We start from the raw sequence: 22,083 nt of genomic DNA on the forward strand, positions 1-22,083 counted from the left end.
ACCCCCGTCACTGTTCTCTCCCCATCCTTTGCAATTTCAGCCTTTCTCCTCTCATGTGTGGAGCAAGAAGCTTGTCTTTTAAAGCAGCTCCATGTGCCATTGAATAAGTAGAAGATATTTGCCTGGAAAAGGAGACAACTATTCCTGTCTCTAAAGTTACCACCCTGTTATAAAAAGTGCACTGAACTGACAGACACAAGGAATACATTCTAGGCCAGCTGTGCCACACCACCAATGCCAAAATCTTGAGTAAGTCATTCACTTCTCAGCCTCAGCTTCCCTTCTGTAAAAAGAGGGGTTTACGCTAAAGCATTTCTGAGATGCCAGAGGAGAAAAAGCTCATTTCCCCAAGGCCACCTCTTTCATACTTACTGTGCCACTACCCCTGTCCTGGGTCTCTCTCCTTCTCCCTCCCTCCTTTCCTCCCCACCTCCCTCCCTTCCTCCCTCTTCCTCTCACCTCCTCCTCCCCGCTTCTGTCTCTCTCTTAGAATTCAGTAAGTTATCACCAAGGAAGACACTTTGTAAATCCATATCTCCATGTTTCTGCAGCTCCATCCCAGGGTACCTAGGTTGCTCAACCAATGAAAAGAGTCCCAGAGGTTCCCAGCGTCATAAGGAGGAGGAACATTGGTGGGGCCCCAGCCACTATAATGGAAATGCTTAAAAGGAGCCCACAAATCTTCAGTCCTCTGCAAGGTGAAAAAAATAGGAAACTTCAGCTCTTGGGAATAAAATTTGGAGCCCTGGACAGTGAAGGTATTTGGGGCGGTGGCTGGGGGAATGAGTGTGTACATCATCATGGGGTTTTTTTTTTTGTGTGTGAACTAATGTTAATTTAACTCTACTAATCCTTGGCATTGACTTCAGTGTGATTAATGAGTAAGACACCAGCCCAGCCCTCAAGGAACTGTGTACAGTCAGGGACAGCGACATGGCAGAAGGTAATTACAGTGCAGAGGAGAGGCAGTGGTGTATGAGAGCACATCACAAGCTCCTGAACCCACTCTGGGGGTCAGAACAGACTTCTTAGAGGAGGGCCAGTCAAGCTAAGACCTGAAAGACTGTCTTCATCTAAATCAGTCTCTCAGCAGCATTTGATGTACTTAATACCCCCTTCTCCCACTGGAAACACTTGCTTCACTTAATTTTCCTCCTGTTCAGCTAATCCTTCTGAATCTCCTTTGCTGGAGGCTCCTTATCTTCTGAACTTTTAAATGTTAGAAAGCCCTGCTCTTGATCCTGAGACCTCTTCTCTTCTCTACTGCTCTCACTCCCTAGGAAAGCTCCTCCATACCTTGGCTTTAAGTACCACCTACCACTAGAAACCAGCAAATTTTTGTCTCTAGATCTGACCTCTCCCTCTCACCACTAACTCAACAGCTCACCTTCATGATCTAACAGGTATCCTTTTTTTCTTTTTTTTAATAGATCTTTATTGGAGTATAATTGCTTCACAATACCGTGTTAGTTTCTGTTGCACAACAAAGCGAATCAGTCATATGCATACACATGTCCCCATGTCCCCTCCCTCTTGAGCCTCCCTCCCACGCTCCCTATCCCCCTCCTCTAGGTCAGCGCAAAGCACCGAGCTGGTCTCCCTGTGCTATGCGGCTGCTTCCCACCAGCCAACTATTTTACATTCGGTAGTGTATGCATGTCGATGCTACTCTCACTTGGCCCTCCCACCCCATGTCATCAAGTCCATTCTCTATGTCTACCTCTTTATTCCTGCCCTGAAACTAGGTTCATCAGTACCATTTTTTTTTTTTTAAGATTCCATATATATGTGTTAGCATACGGTATTTGTTTCTCTCTTTCCTAACAGGTATCTTTAAGTTAATATGATGGAAACTGATCACAATTTCACCTCCCCCCAAAATACCTCCTCAATCTTTCCCTCTCAGGCCAAAACCTGGAGTCATTCTTTAGGTCTCTTTTTCTCTCACACCAACATTCAAGCAGTCAGCAAATCCTGTATCATCTCTACCTCAAACATGTAACACTAATTTGGCCCCTTCTCACCACCTCCACGGCTCTCAACTTGGTCCAGGCCACCACATCTCCCTCTGAGACTCCTGCATTAGCCTCGTAACTCATCACCTCCACTTTGTCCCCAAAATCAGAATGATCCTTTAAAACTGTAAGTTAGGTCACATCGTTCACCTGCTCAAAACCCCCCGTGGTTTTCTATGTCACTCAGAATAAAATCCAAAATCCTTCCCATCCCCTAGAAGAGTCTGATGTAATCTGGGCCTCCACCTCTCTGGTCTGGACTCCTCCCGCTTCCCCCCAAGCCACACCTCACCACACTCACGGCTCCAGCCACACAGGCCTGGCTCCTCTCCCCTGAATGTGCCAAGCACCACCCTCCACTCCTCCCCTAGGTCTTCCCTGTCTGCTCGACCATCTTCTGCCGGATACCTGCTTGACTTTCTCCCTCCCGTCAAATGTCATCTCCTCAGAGGGAGACCTCTGTGGCATAGATAGTTTTACCTATTGTATCCGGGGGTCCTAGCCAGATGCAGATGGAACACCCATCTTTGAAAAGATCTTTTTGGGATGGTGTTCACAGAGGAAACCAAGAATAGGTAAGGCCTCAAGGACTAGCAACGCTGGGAGGCTGACACCACCCTTGCTCACCCTTACTCCTGAAGGAGCAAGGCAAGGAAATGGTGCTACCGGAGCCCTTCTGAGAGCTGGAGCCGTGGGTGTGAGAGTGCCTGGTGGAGCTGTGGCTATAGGAAAACAGTCACTGCAGAGCTCTGGCAGAGCAGGGAGCACAAAGAACGTGGGCCCGCCCTTCCCCACCCTCAGCTCTCCGCCGGTGTACCCTTTTGGCCAAAGCCAAGCGGGAGTCAGAGGGTCAGGGAGCCCTGGTGATACAGTCCATGGAGTTTAGGCACAAGAGCACGGAGCAGGGCAGAGAAGGACAGAGGGCAGATCTGGGATAAATGAAGTTAGTCAACACATCAGTATTTCTGGCTTCTCTCCTTCCAGGCACAAGGTAAGTCCCCACATTCCCTGCTACCCTTGAAGTCAAGTACAGCATGCAACTTGCCTTGGCCAGTGTCACTTCCAGACATAAGTCTTCATGTTCCCCCCTTCCACCTCCTATAATGACCAGGGACAGTCCAGAGGATGAAGACAGTCAGCCTGGGTTCCAGAGTGATGAAGATGTGGAGTAGAATCCCCCGCTGTCCCACAGCAGACAAGCAGCATATGAGCAAAAGGAAGCCCCTGAGATTTGGGAGCTGTTCTGTTATTGCACTTTCACCTAGTTTATCCTGATCCACTTCTTCTGCTGAAATAGCAACCTGCCTCACCATGATACCTTCCTCTCTCTTGCTTTCCTCATCCAATGGATCACCACCTGATAAACTGTGGTATTTATTAGTTATCCGTCTCCCTCCTCTCATATGTAAACCATGGGGGCAGGACTTTGGTTCGCTACCAATTCTCAGCACCTAGAGCAGCACCTGGTTGACAGCAGATGCTAAAATTCTTTGTCGAATAGGTGAATGAATAAACGAGCGCATAATGACTAACATATATTATTTTTTTTTTAAAGAAATTCACGGTCTTTTATTTATTTATTTATTTATTTATGACTGTGTTGAGTCTTCGTTTCTGTGCGAGGGCTTTCTCCAGTTGCGGCAAGCGGGGACCACTCTTCATCGCGGTGCGCGGGCCTCTCACCGTCGCGGCCTCTCTCGTTGCGGAGCACAGGCTCCAGACGCGCAGGCTCAGTAATTGTGGCTCACGGGCCCAGTTGCTCCGTGGCATGTGGGATCCTCCCAGACCAGGGCTCGAACCCGTGTCTCCTGCATTGGCAGGCAGATTCTCAACCACTGCGCCACCAGGGAAGCCCAACTAACATATATTATTAGTTATGTCCTAGACACATTCTCAGGAGTGATGTCTAGGTGATTCTGAGGAAGCGAAAGATTAAACAATTCGCTAAGGTCACCTGGCTTAAGTCATGGAGTGGGTTGTGAAGGCATTTTGACTCCAGAGCCCAAGCCTGGGACAACTTTGCCACTTCCCAGGATGAAGGGGGCTTGGTGGGGAAGCGCAGGAGAAGCCATTCTGGCCAGAGACTGGAGAGGGCCAGGCAGCCTACCTACTGCAAAGTGTTAGTTACTGCTGGAGCCAAGAGTGACAACCGATAAACTATACAGGGTAACAGGGAAAATTAAAACTATGTTGGCTATGTAAAAATAATGCTAATTACAGTCATTTATGTGAATTGCTTACCATTTCTGCCTAATTACCACGCAGCACAACAATTATGTAGATCTCTAACTAATGTCAACCTAACTTTCCTGTAAGTTTTATTTGATTATAACTGTAAAAGCTAAAAACAAGAGCTAAGTCCATCCATGAATTGGTTGCTCATGGAGACTGGTTCTCTGCCCAGAATTTAAAATTAGAGAGGAATTACCTTGTCTTTACCAGTCACTGCCTGTATTGTTAGTGATCTTCCAGGTATAAGCGTTTCATCTGGACTAGAAACTCCTTGAGGCTCGTACTATCTCATTTTTCCTGGTATCATTATCCCCTCCCCACTTGGAGCCCAGCTCAGCCCTGAACAGAGCGGGGCTCCTACACCACTGTTCATCTGTTGGAGCTCTGTCTTTGGGAGAAATGGTCCTGCCTCACGTGCCTCTGAGTCTCTTCTCACTGCCTGGAGGCTGAGGAGTGAGATTGGCTGAAGGGTGCCATGTCTATACTAGCTGTGGCCATGGCAAGAGACTTTCCTGAGCCCTGTAACAGGCCTTCAGAAGAAGTAGGGCAAAGGTGGGATAGAACGCTTAGTGGCCTAGGGATAGCTGAGAAGAATCCAGGAAATGTAATAACAGAGAGTGTCAGCTGTCCCCCTAGTATCTACTCTCTTTCTTGAGTGAAGAGAGTTTTAGCTGGGCACATGGCAGCCCAGATAAAGGCCATATTCCCAGGATCATTTGCAGTGAGGTGTGGCTAATGGGTTGTCAGCAAAAGTGATGTATGCAAATTTAAGACCATGACTTCAAAAGGAAAGGAGTGAACCTCCCCCTCCTCTTTCCCCTCTTTCCTCTGCCTGGGGTACAGGCAGGATGTCAGAACTTAGGCAAGCCTCCCTGGACCCAGGATGGAATGCAGATGTTGAGATGCCGGCGCAGCAAGACCAAAGGAGCCCGGATGGTCAGAACCGCGGGGCTGCAGTGCCACACCACTGCAGAGCAGTACCACCGCGCTCATGCGATAGTTGTATATCACTGGCAAAGCACAGAAAATAGTAAAGTGGAGTAAAGTAATTAGGAAGTGGTGAGTTTTGAGTATTCATTGCCTTTGCTTTTAGGATAGTTTATTCCTTTTTAAGTTTATATAATTAAAATTTTAATGATGGCTATGCTTAACAACCAGCTCGTAAGAATTCTGAAAATTTGTGCCAGCTCCAGCTTCAGGTCTTTGTCAGACTAGCAAAACCTGCATCCTAACTGATACAAAGGTAATGCAGGAGGTGGGAGTTGGGTTTGAGATCATAGTCTCAGATATATGTGATATGTAACTCAGCCCATGGATGACCCAGGGTTGCCTGAAAAATTATGTTGCTCTAGGGATAACTTCGAACCAAAAATTCTAAAGCTTCTATCAGTTATTATTGAAAAAAATTCTTGTAGCCTAGCCTAACTCCAACTTGAACACACCCACGTCTGTGGAGGTTCTAGATGATGGCTAAGGCCCTTCCTGCCCAAAGCCTGGTGATCCTACACAGCCCAGTAGAGCATTTCTGCCTCTTTCTCACCTGCCTCTCTTGGGACCTTCTCTTGCCAGTTTAAGGGCAGAGAGGACATCTCTGGTGAGAGGCATAGGACCCGATCTAACCTCTTACTTTTGCCAACACAGGATGAAAGGCAAGTAAGTCATTGATTCAATAAATCTGCACAGATTAAGTGGAACAAAACACATCTCAGTGTAATGTGCTCTGTAGAATCCTATGTTGTTGGAAGGAAGGAAGGAAGGAAGGAGGAAAGAAAGAGGGAGGGAGGGAGGGAGAAAGAAAGAAAGCAAGAAGGAAAGGCATTTATATATGCTGTATATATGCTTGTCTGAGCCAAAAGAAAGTTGTGGAAGGCCACCCACCAAACAGGTAATCTCCTCAGTTACCTGAGGAAATAGAACAGGCTGGGGGGAGGGTAACTTTTCTTTATATGCATCTGTATTATCCAGATTAATGTAGCAAGTATTACTTTTAACTTGTTATTTTATTTTTCTTAATTTTATTTATTTTATTTTTGGCTGTGTTGGGTCTTTGTTGCTGCACATAGGCTTTTCTTTGGTTGCGGTGAGCGGGGGCTACTCTTCCTTGCGGTGTGCGGGCTTCTCATTGCAGCAGCTTCTCTTGCTGCGGAGCACAGGGTCTCGGCATGTGGGCTTCAGTAGTTGTGGCACGTGGGCTCAGTAGTTGTGGCTCACAGGCTCTAGAGCACAGGCTCAGTAGTTGTGGCGCACGGGCTTAGTTGCTCCGCGCCATGTGGGATCTTCCTGGATCAGGGCTCGAACCCGTGTCCCCTGCATTGGCAGGCAGATTCTTAACCACTGCACCACCAGGGAAGCCCCTAACTTGTTATTTTAAAGCACAAAAAATATGATATGAAATACGGTACACGAGTTAAAAGTGAATGAACTAGAGCTATAGTATATCAGCATGAATAAATTTCAAACAGTAATTTTGAGCAAAAGAGCAAAGCTAAGGAATAATACCTACATTATGAAAACAATTACATAAAGTGTTAAAACAAAAAATTATATTATATATTGTTTATGGATACATGTATACAAAGCAATAGTATATAAGAATATACACGGGGATAATAAACCCAAATTCACATTAACAAGGGAATGAGATCTGAAGAAATATATAGATTCTTTCAGCTGATCTGCAGTGCATTTGTGGTGTATGTTTTCAGGTAACATGGTAAATGTTAAGATTTGATAAAGTTAGATGGTAGATACTCAGATGTTCTTTATCAAATTCTTTATATTTGTATGCTTGAAATATTCCATAATAAAAATTACCTTAGCTTTGTAGTACAGTCTGAAGTCAGGGAGCCTGATTCCTCCAGCTCCATTTTTCGTTCTCAAGATTGCTTTGGCTATTCGGGGTCTTTTGTGTCTCCATACAAATTGTGAAATTTTTTGTTCTAGTTCTGTGAAAAATGCCAGTGGTAGTTTGATAGGGATTGCATTGAATCTGTAGATTGCTTTGGGTAGTAGAGTCATTTTCACAATGTTGATTCTTGCAATCCAAGAACATGGTATGTCTCTCCATCTATTTGTATCATCTTTAATTTCTTTCATCAGTGTCTTATAATTTTCTGCATACAGGTCTTTTGTCTCCTTAGGTAGGTTTATTCCTAGATATTTTATTCTTTTTGTTGCAATGGTAAACGGGAGTGTTTTCTTAATTTCACTTTCAGATTTTTCATCATTAGTGTATAGGAATGCAAGAGGTTTCTGTGCATTAATTTTGTATCCTGCTACTTTACCAAATTCATTGATTAGCTCTAGTAGTTTTCTGGTAGCATCTTTAGGATTCTCTATATATAGTATCATGTCATCTGCAAACAGTGACAGCTTTACTTCTTCTTTTCCGATTTGGATTCCTTTTATTTCTTTTTCTTCTCTGATTGTTATGGTACTGGCACAAAAACAGAAATACAGATCAATGGAACAGGATAGAAAGCCCAGAGACAAACCCACGCACATATGGTCACCTTATCTTTGATAAAGGAGGCAAGCATATACAGTGGAGAAAAGACAGCCTATTCAATAAGTGGTGCTGGGAAAACTGGACAGGTACATGTACACTCCCTAACATCATACACAAAAATAAACTCAAAATGGATTAAAGACCTAAATGTAAGTCCAGACACTATCAAACTCTTAGAGGAAAACATAGGCAGAACACTCTGTGACGTAAATCACAGCAAGATCCTTTTTGATCCAGCTCCTAGAGAAATGGAAATAAAAACAAAAATAAACAAATGGGACCTAATGAAACTTAAAAGCTTTTGCACAGCAAAGGAAACCATAAACAAGACCAAAAGACAACCCTCAGAATGGGAGAAAATATTTGCAAATGAAGCAACTGACAAAGGATTAATCTCCAAAATTTACAAGCAGCTCATGCAGCTCAATAACAAAAAAAACAAACAACCCAATCCAAAAATGTGCAGAAGACCTAAATAGACATTTCTCCAAAGAAAATATACAGATTTCCAACTAACACATGAAAGAATGCTCAACATCATTAATCACTAGAGAAATGCAAATCAAAACTACAATGAGATATCATCTCACACCTGTCAGAATGGCCATCATCAAAAAATCTAGAAACAATAAATGCTGGAGAGGGTGTGGAGAAAAGGGAACCCTCTTGCACTGTTGGTGGGAATGTAAATTGATACAGCCACTATGGAGAACAGTATGTAGGTTCCTTAAAAAACTAAAAATAGAACTACCATATGACCCAGCAATCCCACTACTGGGCATATACCCTGAGAAAACCATAATTCAAAAAGAGTCATGTACCAAAATGTTCATTGCAGCTCTATTTACAGTAGCCATGACATGGAAGCAACCTAAGTGTCCATCAACAGATGAATGGATAAAGAAGATGTGGCACATATATACAATGGAATATTACTCAGCCATAAAAAGAAACGAAATTGAGTTATTTGTAGTGAGGTGGATGGAGTTAGAGTCTGTCATACAGAGTGAAATAAGTCAGAAAGAGAAAAACAAATACAGTAGGTTAACACATATATATGGAATCTAAGGAAAAAAACAAAAGTCATGAAGAACCTAGTGGCAAGACGGGAATAAAGACACAGACCTACTAGAGAATGGACTTGAGGATATGGGGAGGGGGAGGGGTAAGATGTGACAAAGTGAGAGAGTGGCATGGACATATATACACTACCAAATGTAAAATAGATAGCTAGTGGGAAGCAGCCGCATAGCACAGGGAGATCAGCTCGGTGCTTTGTGACCACCTAGAGGGGTGGGATAGGGAGGGTGGGAGGGAGGGAGATGCAAGAGGGAAGAGATATGGGAACATATGTATATGTATAACTGATTCACTTTGTTATAAAGCAGAAACTAACACACCATTGTAAAGCAATTATACTCCAATAAAGATGTTTAAAAAAAAATTACCGTAATTTTAATTTAAAAAATGTATTCATGTAGATAAATTTAATAAGAAGAAAATGTGCACATTATGCATATGTCCATCAAAGCAAGTATCTCGTGTTGTCTTTACATAGCTGTATTTCCCATATCACCATTAGATTGTGAGTCTTTGAGAGCAGTGACTATATATTTCAATCCATCCACAGAACCCTTGCTAATCCCTGGTCCAACATCTCTTGCGCCCCTGTTATATACCAGATGTTCTACTAGACTCTAGGAATACAAAAAGGTCATTCAGATTCACCCCCTGCTTTTGAGACTCTTACACCTTGCAGGAGAGACGGATGAATAACTAACTGTAATTCACCAGGCTTGCTCTATGGTACACACACATCGTCCTGGCTGTGCGTCTCCTGCTCCTAAAGTGGCAAACAGCCATGGAGAGGCAGCACGTGGGGGGAGGCGGACTTCTGCTCACCTCCCAGCTCCCTGGCTCACAGACATGGGACCCTGAGTAAATTACACAGCTTCTCTAAGTCCTGTTCACGCACAAACTCTTCACAGGGTTTTAAGTAGTTAAGATAATCTCATTGAAAACACCTGGTACTTTGACAGGGCAGCCAGGGCTCAATAACTGTTAGAACAGGTGCGGAAACTGAGGCTCAAGAAAGGTGAATGATTCATCCCAGATCAAACTACAGGGGGTGACGGATCCAGGATGCCAAACCAGGTGTGTGTTCCCAAAGGTGCCTCGGACACAGTAAGTTTCCTGGGTGCTCAGTAAATGCTTGTTGAATTGAGACTTCATGCCCAGCTTAAAGTCAAGTCTTTAAGCATGGAATCATTTAAAGCATTTAACTGTTCTGGCGATCATAACAGTTAGGAAGGTCAAGACAGAGAGGTCCACGCACTCCAAGACCTCACAGCAGGTGGGGCTGTCTCCAGGTCTCCCTCCTTCCACCACAGCTCACCTCCCAGGTCCACAGGTGCTCTTCTGCTCTCCCTGGATGGCACAGCTCCCTGCACACTAGCTCCTGACGCTGGTGACCACTCCTCTCTCATCAAATCCATCCTCCTGGGGCGTTCGAGACACGACTTGCTCCTGGTTTCCTCCTACTTGACTGTCAGCGCCCTCCCATCTACTGCCTGGATGTCTCCTTCTCTACCCATGTGGTATTTTGCGTGGCTTTGGGGAACTCTGGACATCCTTGTGCCTCTGGAAATCCAGATCAGGCCAGGTTGGGGGTCTGGAGAGAACATCTGGAAGGGCCAGGTTACGTCACCAGAACAGAAAAGGCTCCACTGAGTGAAATGGGACATCTACCGTGTACCTAGTGGTGTTCTTGGCTTACATCATTTCACTGAATCCTCTGACTAACCTTATGAGATAGACTTGATTATTCTTCTGCTTCACAGATGAGAAAACTACCACTAAGCAAAGTCAGAGCTCTGGCCCAAAGCCACAGAGTAAGAGGTAGAAGCCGGGATTTGAACTCCTGAGGCCAAAACTTACCCACTGTGCAACTGCCTCTTTGGAACAGGGTATACAGCATATCCACAGCACTGGTGAGTCCTCAGTTTGACATAAACCTGCAAGATAGAGAAAATAAATCTGCACACGAATTTACCTTCTTGCATTAACATTCAATTGTTCGTGGCCCAAACCCTGAGCAGTTGGGTCTAGAGTCTACAGTCACATTCCCAACCCCTTCCTTCTGATTTTCATTTGAAAATTCATCAACTGCTTCCATGTCGTTGCATATGCCATTGATCATATTGAGCTTTCTGGGTTTTTTTCTGGGCATTTTTCTCCACAGTCTCAGGTGCCCCTTTAAAGTCTTCGAGATGGGTTTGGCAAGCATCCAGGCCAAAACCCACACTTCCTGGGTTTTCACTCCGTCCCTGCCAGCAACCCACCCCTCTAGTGTGTTAAGTCCAAGGATCTCATACTTCAAAACCCTCCCCAGAGCCAGCTGCGCACGTCCCACAGCCCCCTCTCTCTTCCAAGGTCACAACCTTCGACAGGAAGGAGGGAGGAAAACACATCGTGGGCCCTCAGGTCCTTCTATCTCCTGCTCAAAATGTCAAAGTCTTTGGAGACACGTTCAAGGTTGTCTTTTACCCTGACTAGATCATTTCTCCTGTGTGAGTCAGCAGAAGTGGGCAGTTGTGTGAGACCTGAACCACAGGCTAAACCCTGTCACTGCCCAAATGAAACGAGACGATGAAGATGCGTGTTGTGTGAGTGGTAGGACACTAGTCAGACGTTAGATGGTGGCGGTTATTTGGGACGAGTCATCCAGGAAGAGGGCGCACATCTCCTTTTTAGTCCTGGCTGATCAGACACAGCTGACTTCGTACCTCAGGGGAGGGGTCACAACCCCACCTCCAGGGAGCCCACCAGGATACCGCCTGCCTTCCAGACAGTGCCTAAGGACACTGTTCTGCTGGGGGAGCATCTGTTCAGCCAGGTCAACACAGCTGCTCTAGGATGCGCCTTTGTCGGCTCTGATTTGTAACTCTGAGGCCCTTGGGCTCTGGCACCAAAGACCTGCCCCTCGCATCACTGGCTATCTGGCCCAGACCTTCCCACACAAGGGTTTCTTGCTTTTTGCTTTTCTTCACGTGTTTGCAAAATAACAAATGCAGTTAACATTTATAAAACAATGTACACATTTTATCTCATTCGATCCTTGCACCTGTGTTGTGACGTCATTAATACATTCTGTTTTGGAAAACTGAGGCTGAGAAAGGATCATTGCCTTATTTATTTATTTATTTTAGCTGCACAGCTTGCGGGATCTTAGTCCCCAACCAGGGCTTGAACCCGTGCCCTTGGCAGTGAAAGCTTGGAGTCCTAACCACTGGACCACAAGGGAATTCCCTAATTGTTTTTATTAAAGCCCCAAGATAATATGTGGCAGAGCTGAGATTTGAACCCGTGGCTATATCATGTAAGAGCCCATTCTCGTAATCATTTTGTTAACCCTCCCTCATCCTCATAACTTAAAAGCTAGGAACACAAACAGTTTACAGCTTAGAACTAAGCACTTGCACTTTATTCTGGAATACTGGGAAGGGGGCAAGCTGCCCTGCTCACACTACAAGCCTCACTTAGGTAGCTCACAAAACATCTGATGCTTCTCAGACTTTCAAGTGCATAGGAATCACCTGGGGGTCTGGTCCAAGTGCAGATTTTGGGTCTAGGTTCGGGTGAGCCTGAGAGGCATAGTTCTAACAAGCCCCCTGGTGATGCCATGCTGCTGCTCTGAGGACCACACTCCAAGTAGGAGGCCCTAGAATTCTGGTGCTCTGACTCACCCGGCTGTGAGTGACTGATCAGACCATCCCAAAGGCCGCTCGGGAGGGGCTTTCTGGGCTGAAGGTACAGCAAGAGCTAAGGTATTGAATCCTGACTGTGTATGGGGCAAAGTATGCCAGGCAATCAGCAGAGCTGGGACCCAGGGCATGTGGGAGAATGCAGTAGAACACAAGTCTTAGAAAACAAGTCTGGAAGGAAAATTTGGAGTTAAACTGTGAAGAGCCTTGAATATGATGCTAAGACATTTAAGAGTCCAAATTTACATCTCTTTTTAACCACACCTCTTTTACGGTGAAATTATCCATTTCTAGCTTCTTAATACCTATCCTCCTTATTAGAAATAAGGAGTGCAGTCTCTGAATCATCTTTTTATGCCCTAAAATGCCTTGCACCTGGATCTTCAGTAAAGACCAGAGAATGGGGAACACCGGAGTTCTCTGAAAGGAGGAGTGATGGGACTCAGTCTGTGCCTCAGGCATTAGGAATGGTGGATTGGAGATGCAGAGATGTGTTAAGAGACTATCCCAACATTTCAGGGTTGGGATAATGAGGCTGGAACAGAGACGATGGCTGTGGGGATGGATAGAAAGGGGGGAGGCGCTCTAGAGGCAATTGATCAGACTGCACACTGGTTATTCTCCGTTGCTGCCCTCCCCTCCCCCCATCCCTCTGGCTCTCTTCGCCCTGTGCTGTTCTCCAGAAGACTGACCCCTGCGGGCTGCACCATCCAGGCCACCTTCCCTTCTGCTTCCAGTTGAGTTCAGCCAATGAGAGGCACCAGCAGGAGACTGTAGAAGGAAGAAATAGAGGACAGAGGTCGAGGTCTGTCTTTCCACACCCCCTATGCCCGCTCTTCTTCCCTACGTCACTGAGGTCTTGGCAGGTTGTATTCATCCATGGCCAAAGCTTCAGTAGGGCAGTCCCTTTTCCATGGTGCCAGCTGGAGGACCACACGCTGTAAGGTGCGGATGCTATCCTACAAGATGAGGTACCATGGCCAATGTGTGTTCTTTCGCCTAAAGTCAGATAACCCAGGTCCCTGAACCAAGAGGCAAAGGTAAGAATGACTCCTCTTACTGCCCAATAACCCACTTTAGGGATTTTTTTCCTTCCCTTGGGCTCAGTGGTGGTGACACACGCCACTCAGGCTATGCCCCACTTCCCTTGGCCCACCTGAGACACCCCGAAGTGGGGCAGGCAGATCCTAGCATGCCATAAGGGCCAGGTGCACACCTCTCTTCTTCTCTGCCAAAGGGCTTTCTCCAGCACTGTGGGAGCTTGTTCCACCCCAGACACACCTAGAAGTCAAGGTCGAAACCTCTACCAATGGTGGATGGGAGTCCCAGCCCCAGCCTCCCTGTTCTCTGGTAGGATGACTCTGAAGTGTGTTTCACACTATTTCTCAGAGTCTCCAGCAGGACCAAGCCCAGTGGCCACAGTCATTTGATCATTAATTCACCTTTCATTGGCTCTTCTCCCTTCCTTGTCTCATTTCCCCACACCCTCACTCATGTTTTCTGAGATCACCTCCCAGATAAACTACCTACACCCTAGTCCTTGTCCCAAGGTCAGCTTTTGGAGGAACCCAAAATAAGATAGTGCATTTGGAGCAAGGCTGCCACCAGAGAACACACTCTGAGCTACATTTGGCCATTTGGAGCTCTTCATGGACGGTCAGAGAAGGGGATAATTAACGAATTACTTTAATTAAAACAAGAGGAAGTTGGTTGCTGCTACATGGGGCAAAAGGGACGAAGACTGCAATTGAGGGGATTCCCTGGGACATCTCTCCGTGCTCCCACGGCCAGTAATAAGGGCCAATGGGAAGCCATGGCAACCCAGTAAAGATGGGACCACTACAATTGTGCATCCTGCCAAAATGAAGGTTTGATCATCCACCAGGTGCCCAATAGTCAAGGTGCGGGCAGGGGCTTGGGGGAACACAAAATGAGTAGTGGAAAAAGAAAAGCTTTATGTTGTTTCTTTCCCCTACTTTTTTCCTGCTGCTTTATATGAAGAGCAATGGCCAACATGATAGCTTTCGAGATTGGAGTGTTATTGAATCAGCATCACCCTATGATGATAGAGGGGTTCATGGGACTTCGGGCTTTTCCTGTGTTGCAGAAACACACATTTCTTCACTAAATAAAGGACAAGAAAGATGCCAAGTGACAAACAGGTTACACTGCGTTGATTATTCTTGATTTGTCCCCCAAATCCCTTCCCCCCCGTCTCTGTTCTGCTCTGACCTCAGAGGCTGGCCTCCATGGGCTGCTACACTTGGCATCCTGCCCTCCCATTTCTGGTTCAGCCAGTACAAGGCACCAGTAGGAGATGCGAGGGCAGGCGAGAGAGATGCTTGGGTATTCATTTCTCTGCTCCCTCCACGTCTTGCCACAGCGTAGGAAATGCAGCAGCTGCATTTCTATAAGCCTCTGAGCGGTGATCCCTCTTCCGGGCTCCAGCTCTTCCGCGGGCTCCAGCACTAGGGCTCCTTGGAGGCCTGTGGGTGGTAACAGCTTCCAGATCTCACTTGTCCCTGATGGGTCACCATTCGTGTGGATTCCCTGAACCCTGTCCACACAGAAATAGAACCTCTATTAAACTTCCTTTAGTTAAACCATCTCTTTCCTACTGGGAACTGGGCTGATCAAGACAGGTGGTGAAAAGCACGTGGAGAGAAAGGAGGAGGAGGGGATGAGGATGGCCGAGGTTTCCAACCAGCAGCTGGAGGGGACACTGCAGAGCAGGTTTGTCTGATACACGCTTCCAACCACATCCCATGTGATATCAGCTTCCTATTCTCCCTAAAACTTCTTTTTCTGCAGTCACTCAGGCAGATTTGGGTTTTGCCTGAAAAGTCTTCTTAGAAGAGGTAGGTGGCACCTTAGGCTTGCAAAGTTAAATAAAAATTACTAGCCATTAAAAAAAAGGAAGAGGTAGGTGGCTTCTAAAAGAAACAAACAAAGCAGTAAAATGGAAGCACATGGGGTCACATTTACTCTGACTCAGCCCTATTGAGGTTATCATGGAGGGCTGAGGTGCTGTGTCCACAGAAGGTACCTAAGTGGGCGACACTGCATTTCCTTCCCCTCCCAGACAACTGAGAGTGTCCGTCCGCCAGTCCGGCTCCAAGCCTCAGCCCAAGGATAGCAGTAGCGGTTCATATTAGACACCATTTATTCAAAGACATTAGTGGTCGTGCGAGCCATGCACCTGTTTGTTCTCAGACCCATGCCCTGCTCTGTTCTGCATCACAGAAGACTCATTTTGCAGGTTCCTTTGCCCTTGAGCAGGCTCAGCCAATGGGGGCATCTCTCCTCATCATCTCTCTGGATATGAATGGCATGTCCAGCCACGGCTCTGCCTCCCCTATGATTCCAGCTCCCCCTCACATTCCCTGTCTCTGTGGTCCCAGCTCCTGGGAACAGCAGCCTTGGCTTCTGAACTCTGATAAGACCACTGGCTCCCTGGGTCCCAGAAATAGCAGCTTCCTGCTGTGCTGGTCCCGTGTTCCCCACCCACTGCTTGTCTCCTTGGCTCTTCCATTCCCTGTTTAATTAGTTACCCTCTATTGAAAGATTAAGAGTGGCTTCTGTTTTCCTGACTGGACCCTGACTGATACAGTGACTTGTCCAAGATCACATGACTGGTAAGCAGCAGAGTCAAACCAGTTCTGCTGACCCCAAAGCCCCCGCGCTCCCCCTGCCATGCCGTCCTGCCACCTCACTGCCTCAGAGGACTCCAGGCCCTGGCATCTCACCGAAGCTTCTGCTCTCCACTGCAGCCATGTCCCTGTCCTGGGGGGGTCAGGGTTTTCATATTTGGATTCAAAGGTTCTTGTGCTGGTGACCTGATTTGCCTAGTTCAAAGCTCACTCAGGACCTAAGACACAGCAGCTACCAGGCCTGAAAGGAAGGCCTCTCTTTGCTTTTGTTTATTTCCTTACTTTTGTTTATTGGTGTACAAGAAAATCTCAAGTGAATTCAGGAGTCCCCACCAAACCACATATGAATGTACTTCAAAATCTTCTCAGTTTGAGGGAGTTCTGGTGGTTCAGTGGTTTGGATTCGGCGCTTTCACTGCTGTGGCATCAGTTTCAATCCCTTGTTGGGGAACTAAGATCCCACAAGCGGCGTGGGCACAGCCAACAAAAAACACAAACTTCTGGGTCTGAAAGAGAACTGACTTACTGCCAAGTAAGGAAGAGACGGTGCCTTGGCCAGTGCAGCCACCAGAGGGGCAAGGCCCGCTCCACTCCACTGTGCGTGGAAGATTACACAACAGCCCCAAAGGATTCACCATAATTGGCTTGGGTGTAGCTCTCTGTCTCTCCGATTCCCTTGCTGGGTGGAAATGATGAGAAACAGCACATTCCAGCTTCCCTAAGGTAGCTCCGCGGGAACCCAGACCTGACGTGCACCACGCTGTGGGATAATAAGACCTCATCTAGCAGAGAGGAGGTTATGTAACTAGAAATCAGCCCATCAGCCATAACAAAACAATCAGGGAGGGTCAGAAAGACCGACAGCGCCATTCCGAGTGACCTGTTCTAGTTCTGCGGGTGGGATGGGGGGTGATGAACAGAACCCCCTAGAGATGCGATTCTGAATTCTTCAGCTTGACCCTCCTTTCAGCAGCACCAGCAGGTTGTAGGCCTCAGAGGAGGGACTCTCCTTTCTCCACGTCTCAGAAGCTCTCCTGCTCTCCCCACAGCAAGCTCAAGCCTCATCTTTCTGCTTCCCTCTCTGACCTCCCAGAGCAGCTACTGTCAGTACTGCTGGCCCTCAGATATTTCTACGTGACTCAGAAAGGGATGCAGGCAATGGTCAGGAAGGGCGCATCAGGCCCGCATACCTGCTGCCCACGGAGGGGCCTGGGAGCACAGAGCAGGAAAGCTCTCTACATCCTGACAGGAGCACCAGAACCAGAAACGAGCTTTATTCACAGCTTTATTCACCGACCTAACAATGGAATGAGCTTTGGTACAAAAGCCCACATCCAAGCCTGCTGTTCCCAGAGCTCTGTCAGAGCAGGTGGATGACAAAGGATTACCTCATACACATATGCACACTCTCCACAGACAAAAGTCAAAATTAAACACGAGCAGAAAAGACAAGTCAATACTGGCAGTGAGTGCCATAGCTAGTTAGATACCAAAATCTCCCAGGCTCCTTTTAAAAGCTTAGTCCCAGTTCCTGTCTCCAGACACTGGGCTTTAGAAGTCTGGGGTGGAGCCAGAGGCCACGTGTAGATGACCACTGACCACCGGTGTCCCCCCAGGAGCACTTGGGACCCCTCTCTCCTTCGGTCATCAGCCCTTCAGTTCCATTCACACCCAGTACAAGGCGATTCCAAGAATTGAGAAAGAACCTCACAAGATGAGGAGACATCATTGGAGATTTCAAGCTTCATGCTTTTCATGCACCAAGCACTTACGTGACATACCTCTACCCCAGGCATTGCTCTAAACACTTCACAAATTCGTGTCGTTAATGCGACCCTTCTAGCAATTTTCCGAGGCAGGTACTCTCACTATGCCCCCATTTACAAAAAGGAGCCCAGGCACAGAGGGTTCAGTGGTTTGCACAATGTCATGCAAGTAAGTGCTGGAGCCAAGATCTCAACCCAGAGAGTCTGACTTGAGAGTACACACACGCACACCCACACACACAGACACACGCACACACGTGTGTTTGTTGCACACGGGCTATTTGAAAACTCACATTCAACAAAACCGCGAACTCCTTGAGGCAGAAATGGAGTGCTAATCACCCAGCACACAGAGCTAGCGCTCAATAAACATCACCGGTTCGAGGGCCTGCTCCGTGCCAGGCACCGGGCTAGGTGCTGTCACACCGAGCTCCACGTTAGTCCTCACCACCCCTGCCTCACACACGCGTCCCCGTGCTCTTTCTCTCTCCCTCGGGGAGCGCTGACAAGCCTCAGAGACAGATGAGTGGATATTCACAGGTACGTCCCTGCTGTGCTTTTCACAACGCTTCTGTCTTCCACGGCTCAGAGCCACTGCTGCCTTCCCTTCTGTGGGAGCCGGTGACACGTCTTTCTTGACAGGGAAAGAAGGGGTGACAGGAGGCGCTCAGACGAGGGAGGAATGGAGGCGCTGGCCTAAGCCCGAGCTCGCAGGCTCTCCAGGTGTGTCACCTGCCCCGCCTGGCCCCAGCATCCTCAGCAAACGCGGACACATCACACTCACCCCCACTCTGCCTCTTGCCCACTGGTAACCACTGTGCTGTTTTTGTTTTTGTTTTTTTAACCTCTTTATTGGAGTATAACTGCTTTACAATGGTGTTAATTTCTGCTGTATCACAAAGTGAATCAGCTATACGTAAACATATATCCCCATATCCCCTCCCTCTTGCGTCTCCCTCCCACCCTCCCTATCCCACCCCTCTAGGTGGTCACAAAGCACCGAGCTGATCTCCCTGTGCTACGCGGCTGCTTCCCACTAGCTATCTATTTTACCTTAACCACTGTGCTTTTAATGCCTGGCAGATCCTTTCGCAGGATGAGGCAGACGTGCATCAGAGCCCTTGTGCTTCAGTGAATCTAAAGTTACACTTGTTCCCCAACTCAGGATGCTACCACGGCCCCTTCAAAGCCCAGGATCCCCAGCGAGGCTTCCAGGCAGTCCCTGGCCAGGCGGCAGTCTCAACACGCACTCTCAGCCCTCTCCAGCCCAACACCCCACTAGGCCTCCTAACTGGTTACCTTGTGTCCATTTATGCTCCCCTCAGTCTATTCTCAGTGCAGAACCAGAGTGATCCTGCTGAAATGTAGGCCAGACCGTACCCCTCCCCTGTTCGAAGCCCTCTCTGGCTGGCGGAATTCTAAGATGGTCCCAAGACTCCTGTCCCTGGTATGGGTGGGCCTGGTTTAATCAGGTGAGCCCCTTTAAAAGAAGGTCCAGAAGTCAGAGACAGAGGAAGTCAGAGAGATTTGAAGCAGCAGAGATGCCCTCCAAAACAGCCACATTGTGGAGAGGGCCACCTGGCAGGGAATAGTGGCCTCTGGGAGCTGAGAATGGCGCCAGGCGAACAGCCAGCAAGAAAGCACGAATCTCAGTCCTACAACTGCAAAGAACTGAGTTCTGCCAACACTCAGTGAGCTTGGAGAAGGGTCTCACGTCCCAAATGAGACTGCAATTTCAGCTGACACCTTGATTCAGCCTGGGGAGACCCTGAGTAGAGGACCCAGTGAAAGCATGCCGGACTCCTAACCCTTGGAAATGGTGAGACAGTAAATGTACGTCGCTTTAAGCCATTAGGTTTCTAGTCATCTGTTACACGGCGATAGGAAACTAATATACCCTCCCATGCTTCCCCTCTTGCTCAGAGTAAGAGAAAAAGCTTGAACCCAATCTCCTACTATTCTTGCCCTAGTTCTCTCTGAACCAACTGCATAGACCAGGCGTACAGGCACCTCAGGGTCTTTGCACTTGCTGTTCCTTCTGCCCACAAGTTCTTCCCCTACAGATCTGCACGGCTCTCTACCTCACTTCTCAGGGAGTCCAGCCTTTCACCCACTCCACCTGCTGACCCTCTATATCACTCTTCTTTGCCTTATTCTTCTCAAAACACTCTATGCCTACTAACATACCATAAACATTTATTCTTTGTTATTGTCTATGTCTCCCCACAAGAATTAAACTCCATGAGGACAAACACTGTATTGGTCTCTTCCATTCACTGCTGCATCCCAGGCACCAAGCACAGGACCTACCACATGGTAAACACCCAGAACTTATATGCTAAATGAATGAATGGGTTTGGGCCCCTCTCAGCCCCAAATGTTCTCGGTTGTGTGGACATTATGTACTGTTCAAGGCCTAGAGGAAATCCCACCTTCTCCGGGAAGCCTATGCTTCACTGATCTCATATACCTCCGACCTCCAAAAACAGTGACAGTCTGCGCCACAACATTCACTTAGCAGTTAAGTATATCCTGAAGTTTTTATGTAGCCCAATAATTGCTTCCCAGATTTAAGTCTACTCCTGTTCCCCCTCATTTCCATCCCCCAGCTCCATCCCTGCACTAGGCAGTGGGCTTCTTGAGGGCCAGGATCAGTCCTTCACTTATTTTTTGGAAGAATAGTTGATTTACAATGTTGTGTTCATTTCTGCTATACAGCAGAGTGACTCCGTTATACATATATATTCTTTGTCAGATTCGTTTCCATTATGGTTTATCACAGGATATTGAAAATAGCTCCCTGTACTATACAGTAGGATCTTGTTGTTTATCCATTCCATATATAATAGTTTGCATCTGGTAATCCCAAACTCCCAATCCTTCTTTCCCCCTTGGGAGAAGATGGAGGGAGAGAACTGGGTCTGTTGAAAGGGATAGAGACAGGATGAAAAAGTTAGTCATTATCCTTAGTGGAGAGTCAATAGATCATGTCTCAAACTGAAAAATCAAAAAATAGCAGTACACACATGTCATTTAGAAACATGGAGGCTAAAAACCAGAATAAATAGCTAACAGAGTTGAAAGGCGTTGCCTCTGAATTTGAGATAGGAAGAAGTAGGATGGGGACTGACGATTGTCATTATAATCCTTGCAGTACTTTTTTTTTAACTTTTAAATTCATGTATATGTATATATATATGTGTGTGTGTGTGTATATATATATATATATATATATATTACTTTAATGAAAATAAGAATTTAAGATATGGCATAGCTCTTACTGAGCTCAGTTTAAAAAGTATCCATAGGCCCAGACTGTGGTTCCAACTCTGGCTGCATATAAGAGTGGCCTGGAGAGTTTTATAACAATACCTGGGCTTCCCTGGTGGCGCAGTGGTTGAGAATCTGCCTGCCAATGCAGGGGACACGGGTTCGGGCCCTGGTCTGGGAAGATCCCGCATGCTGCGGAGCAACTGGGCCCGTGAGCCACAACTACTGAGCCTGCGCGTCTGGAGCCTGTGCTCCGCAACAAGAGAGGCCGCGATAGTGAGAGGCCCGCGCACCGCGGTGAAGAGCGGCCCCCGCTTGCCGCAACTAGAGAAAGCCCTCGCGCAGAAACGGAGACCCGACACAGCCATAAATAAATAAATAAATAAATAATTTTTTTTAAAAAGAGGCAGAAAATCTAAATGTAAATTTCTTTAAAAAAAACAGAACAAAACAAAACAATACCTTGCTTGGGTGCTCACCTAACCCCAAAGATTCTGATCTTATTGAGGTGAAGTCTGGGCATATAGGTATTTTTTAAACTCCTAGGTGATACTAATGTGTAACCAGACTGGAAATCACAGTGCAAAATACCTCGGGGAACTGGAAGGCGGCCTCGGGTCTCCTTTCAGAGCCTGAGCTCAGCCTCTTTGTCTTGATCCATCAACAGACCCAAGAACCCCAGAGCCTGGATGAAGGTGGGGACCAAGCAGAAGGCTCAGTAGGACTTGTTCTTTTCCAGCCTGGCTGCCTGGAGCCCCACACCTGCCCTCCTCCCAGAACTGGGCTGGAGTCTTGATTCTCCCAAACACAGAACTAATTAATGCACGTCCAGTAGGAAGGGAATGAAAAGGAGACAAGACCAGTGGGAGACCCCGGAAC

At 47.0% G+C, this 22,083-nt stretch overlaps 1 protein-coding gene across 1 annotated transcript in view; it reads right to left on the reverse strand.

Moving 5' to 3' along the window:
- CACNA1E (calcium voltage-gated channel subunit alpha1 E) overlaps window positions 1–22,083 on the reverse strand; it is a 560,326-nt gene that overhangs the window by 534,346 nt on the left and 3,897 nt on the right. Inside the window, exons 2-3 of the mRNA XM_082473793.1 lie at window positions 10,693–10,769; window positions 7,532–7,683 (exon numbers count right to left, since the gene is read on the reverse strand). Coding sequence (XP_082329919.1) covers window positions 7,532–7,683; window positions 10,693–10,769 — 229 coding nt within the window. The remainder of the gene's footprint in view (window positions 1–7,531; window positions 7,684–10,692; window positions 10,770–22,083) is intronic.

Source organism: Balaenoptera physalus, assembly GCF_965194825.1.
Source record: "Balaenoptera physalus genome assembly, chromosome: 1".
Lineage (NCBI taxonomy): Eukaryota > Metazoa > Chordata > Mammalia > Artiodactyla > Balaenopteridae > Balaenoptera > Balaenoptera physalus.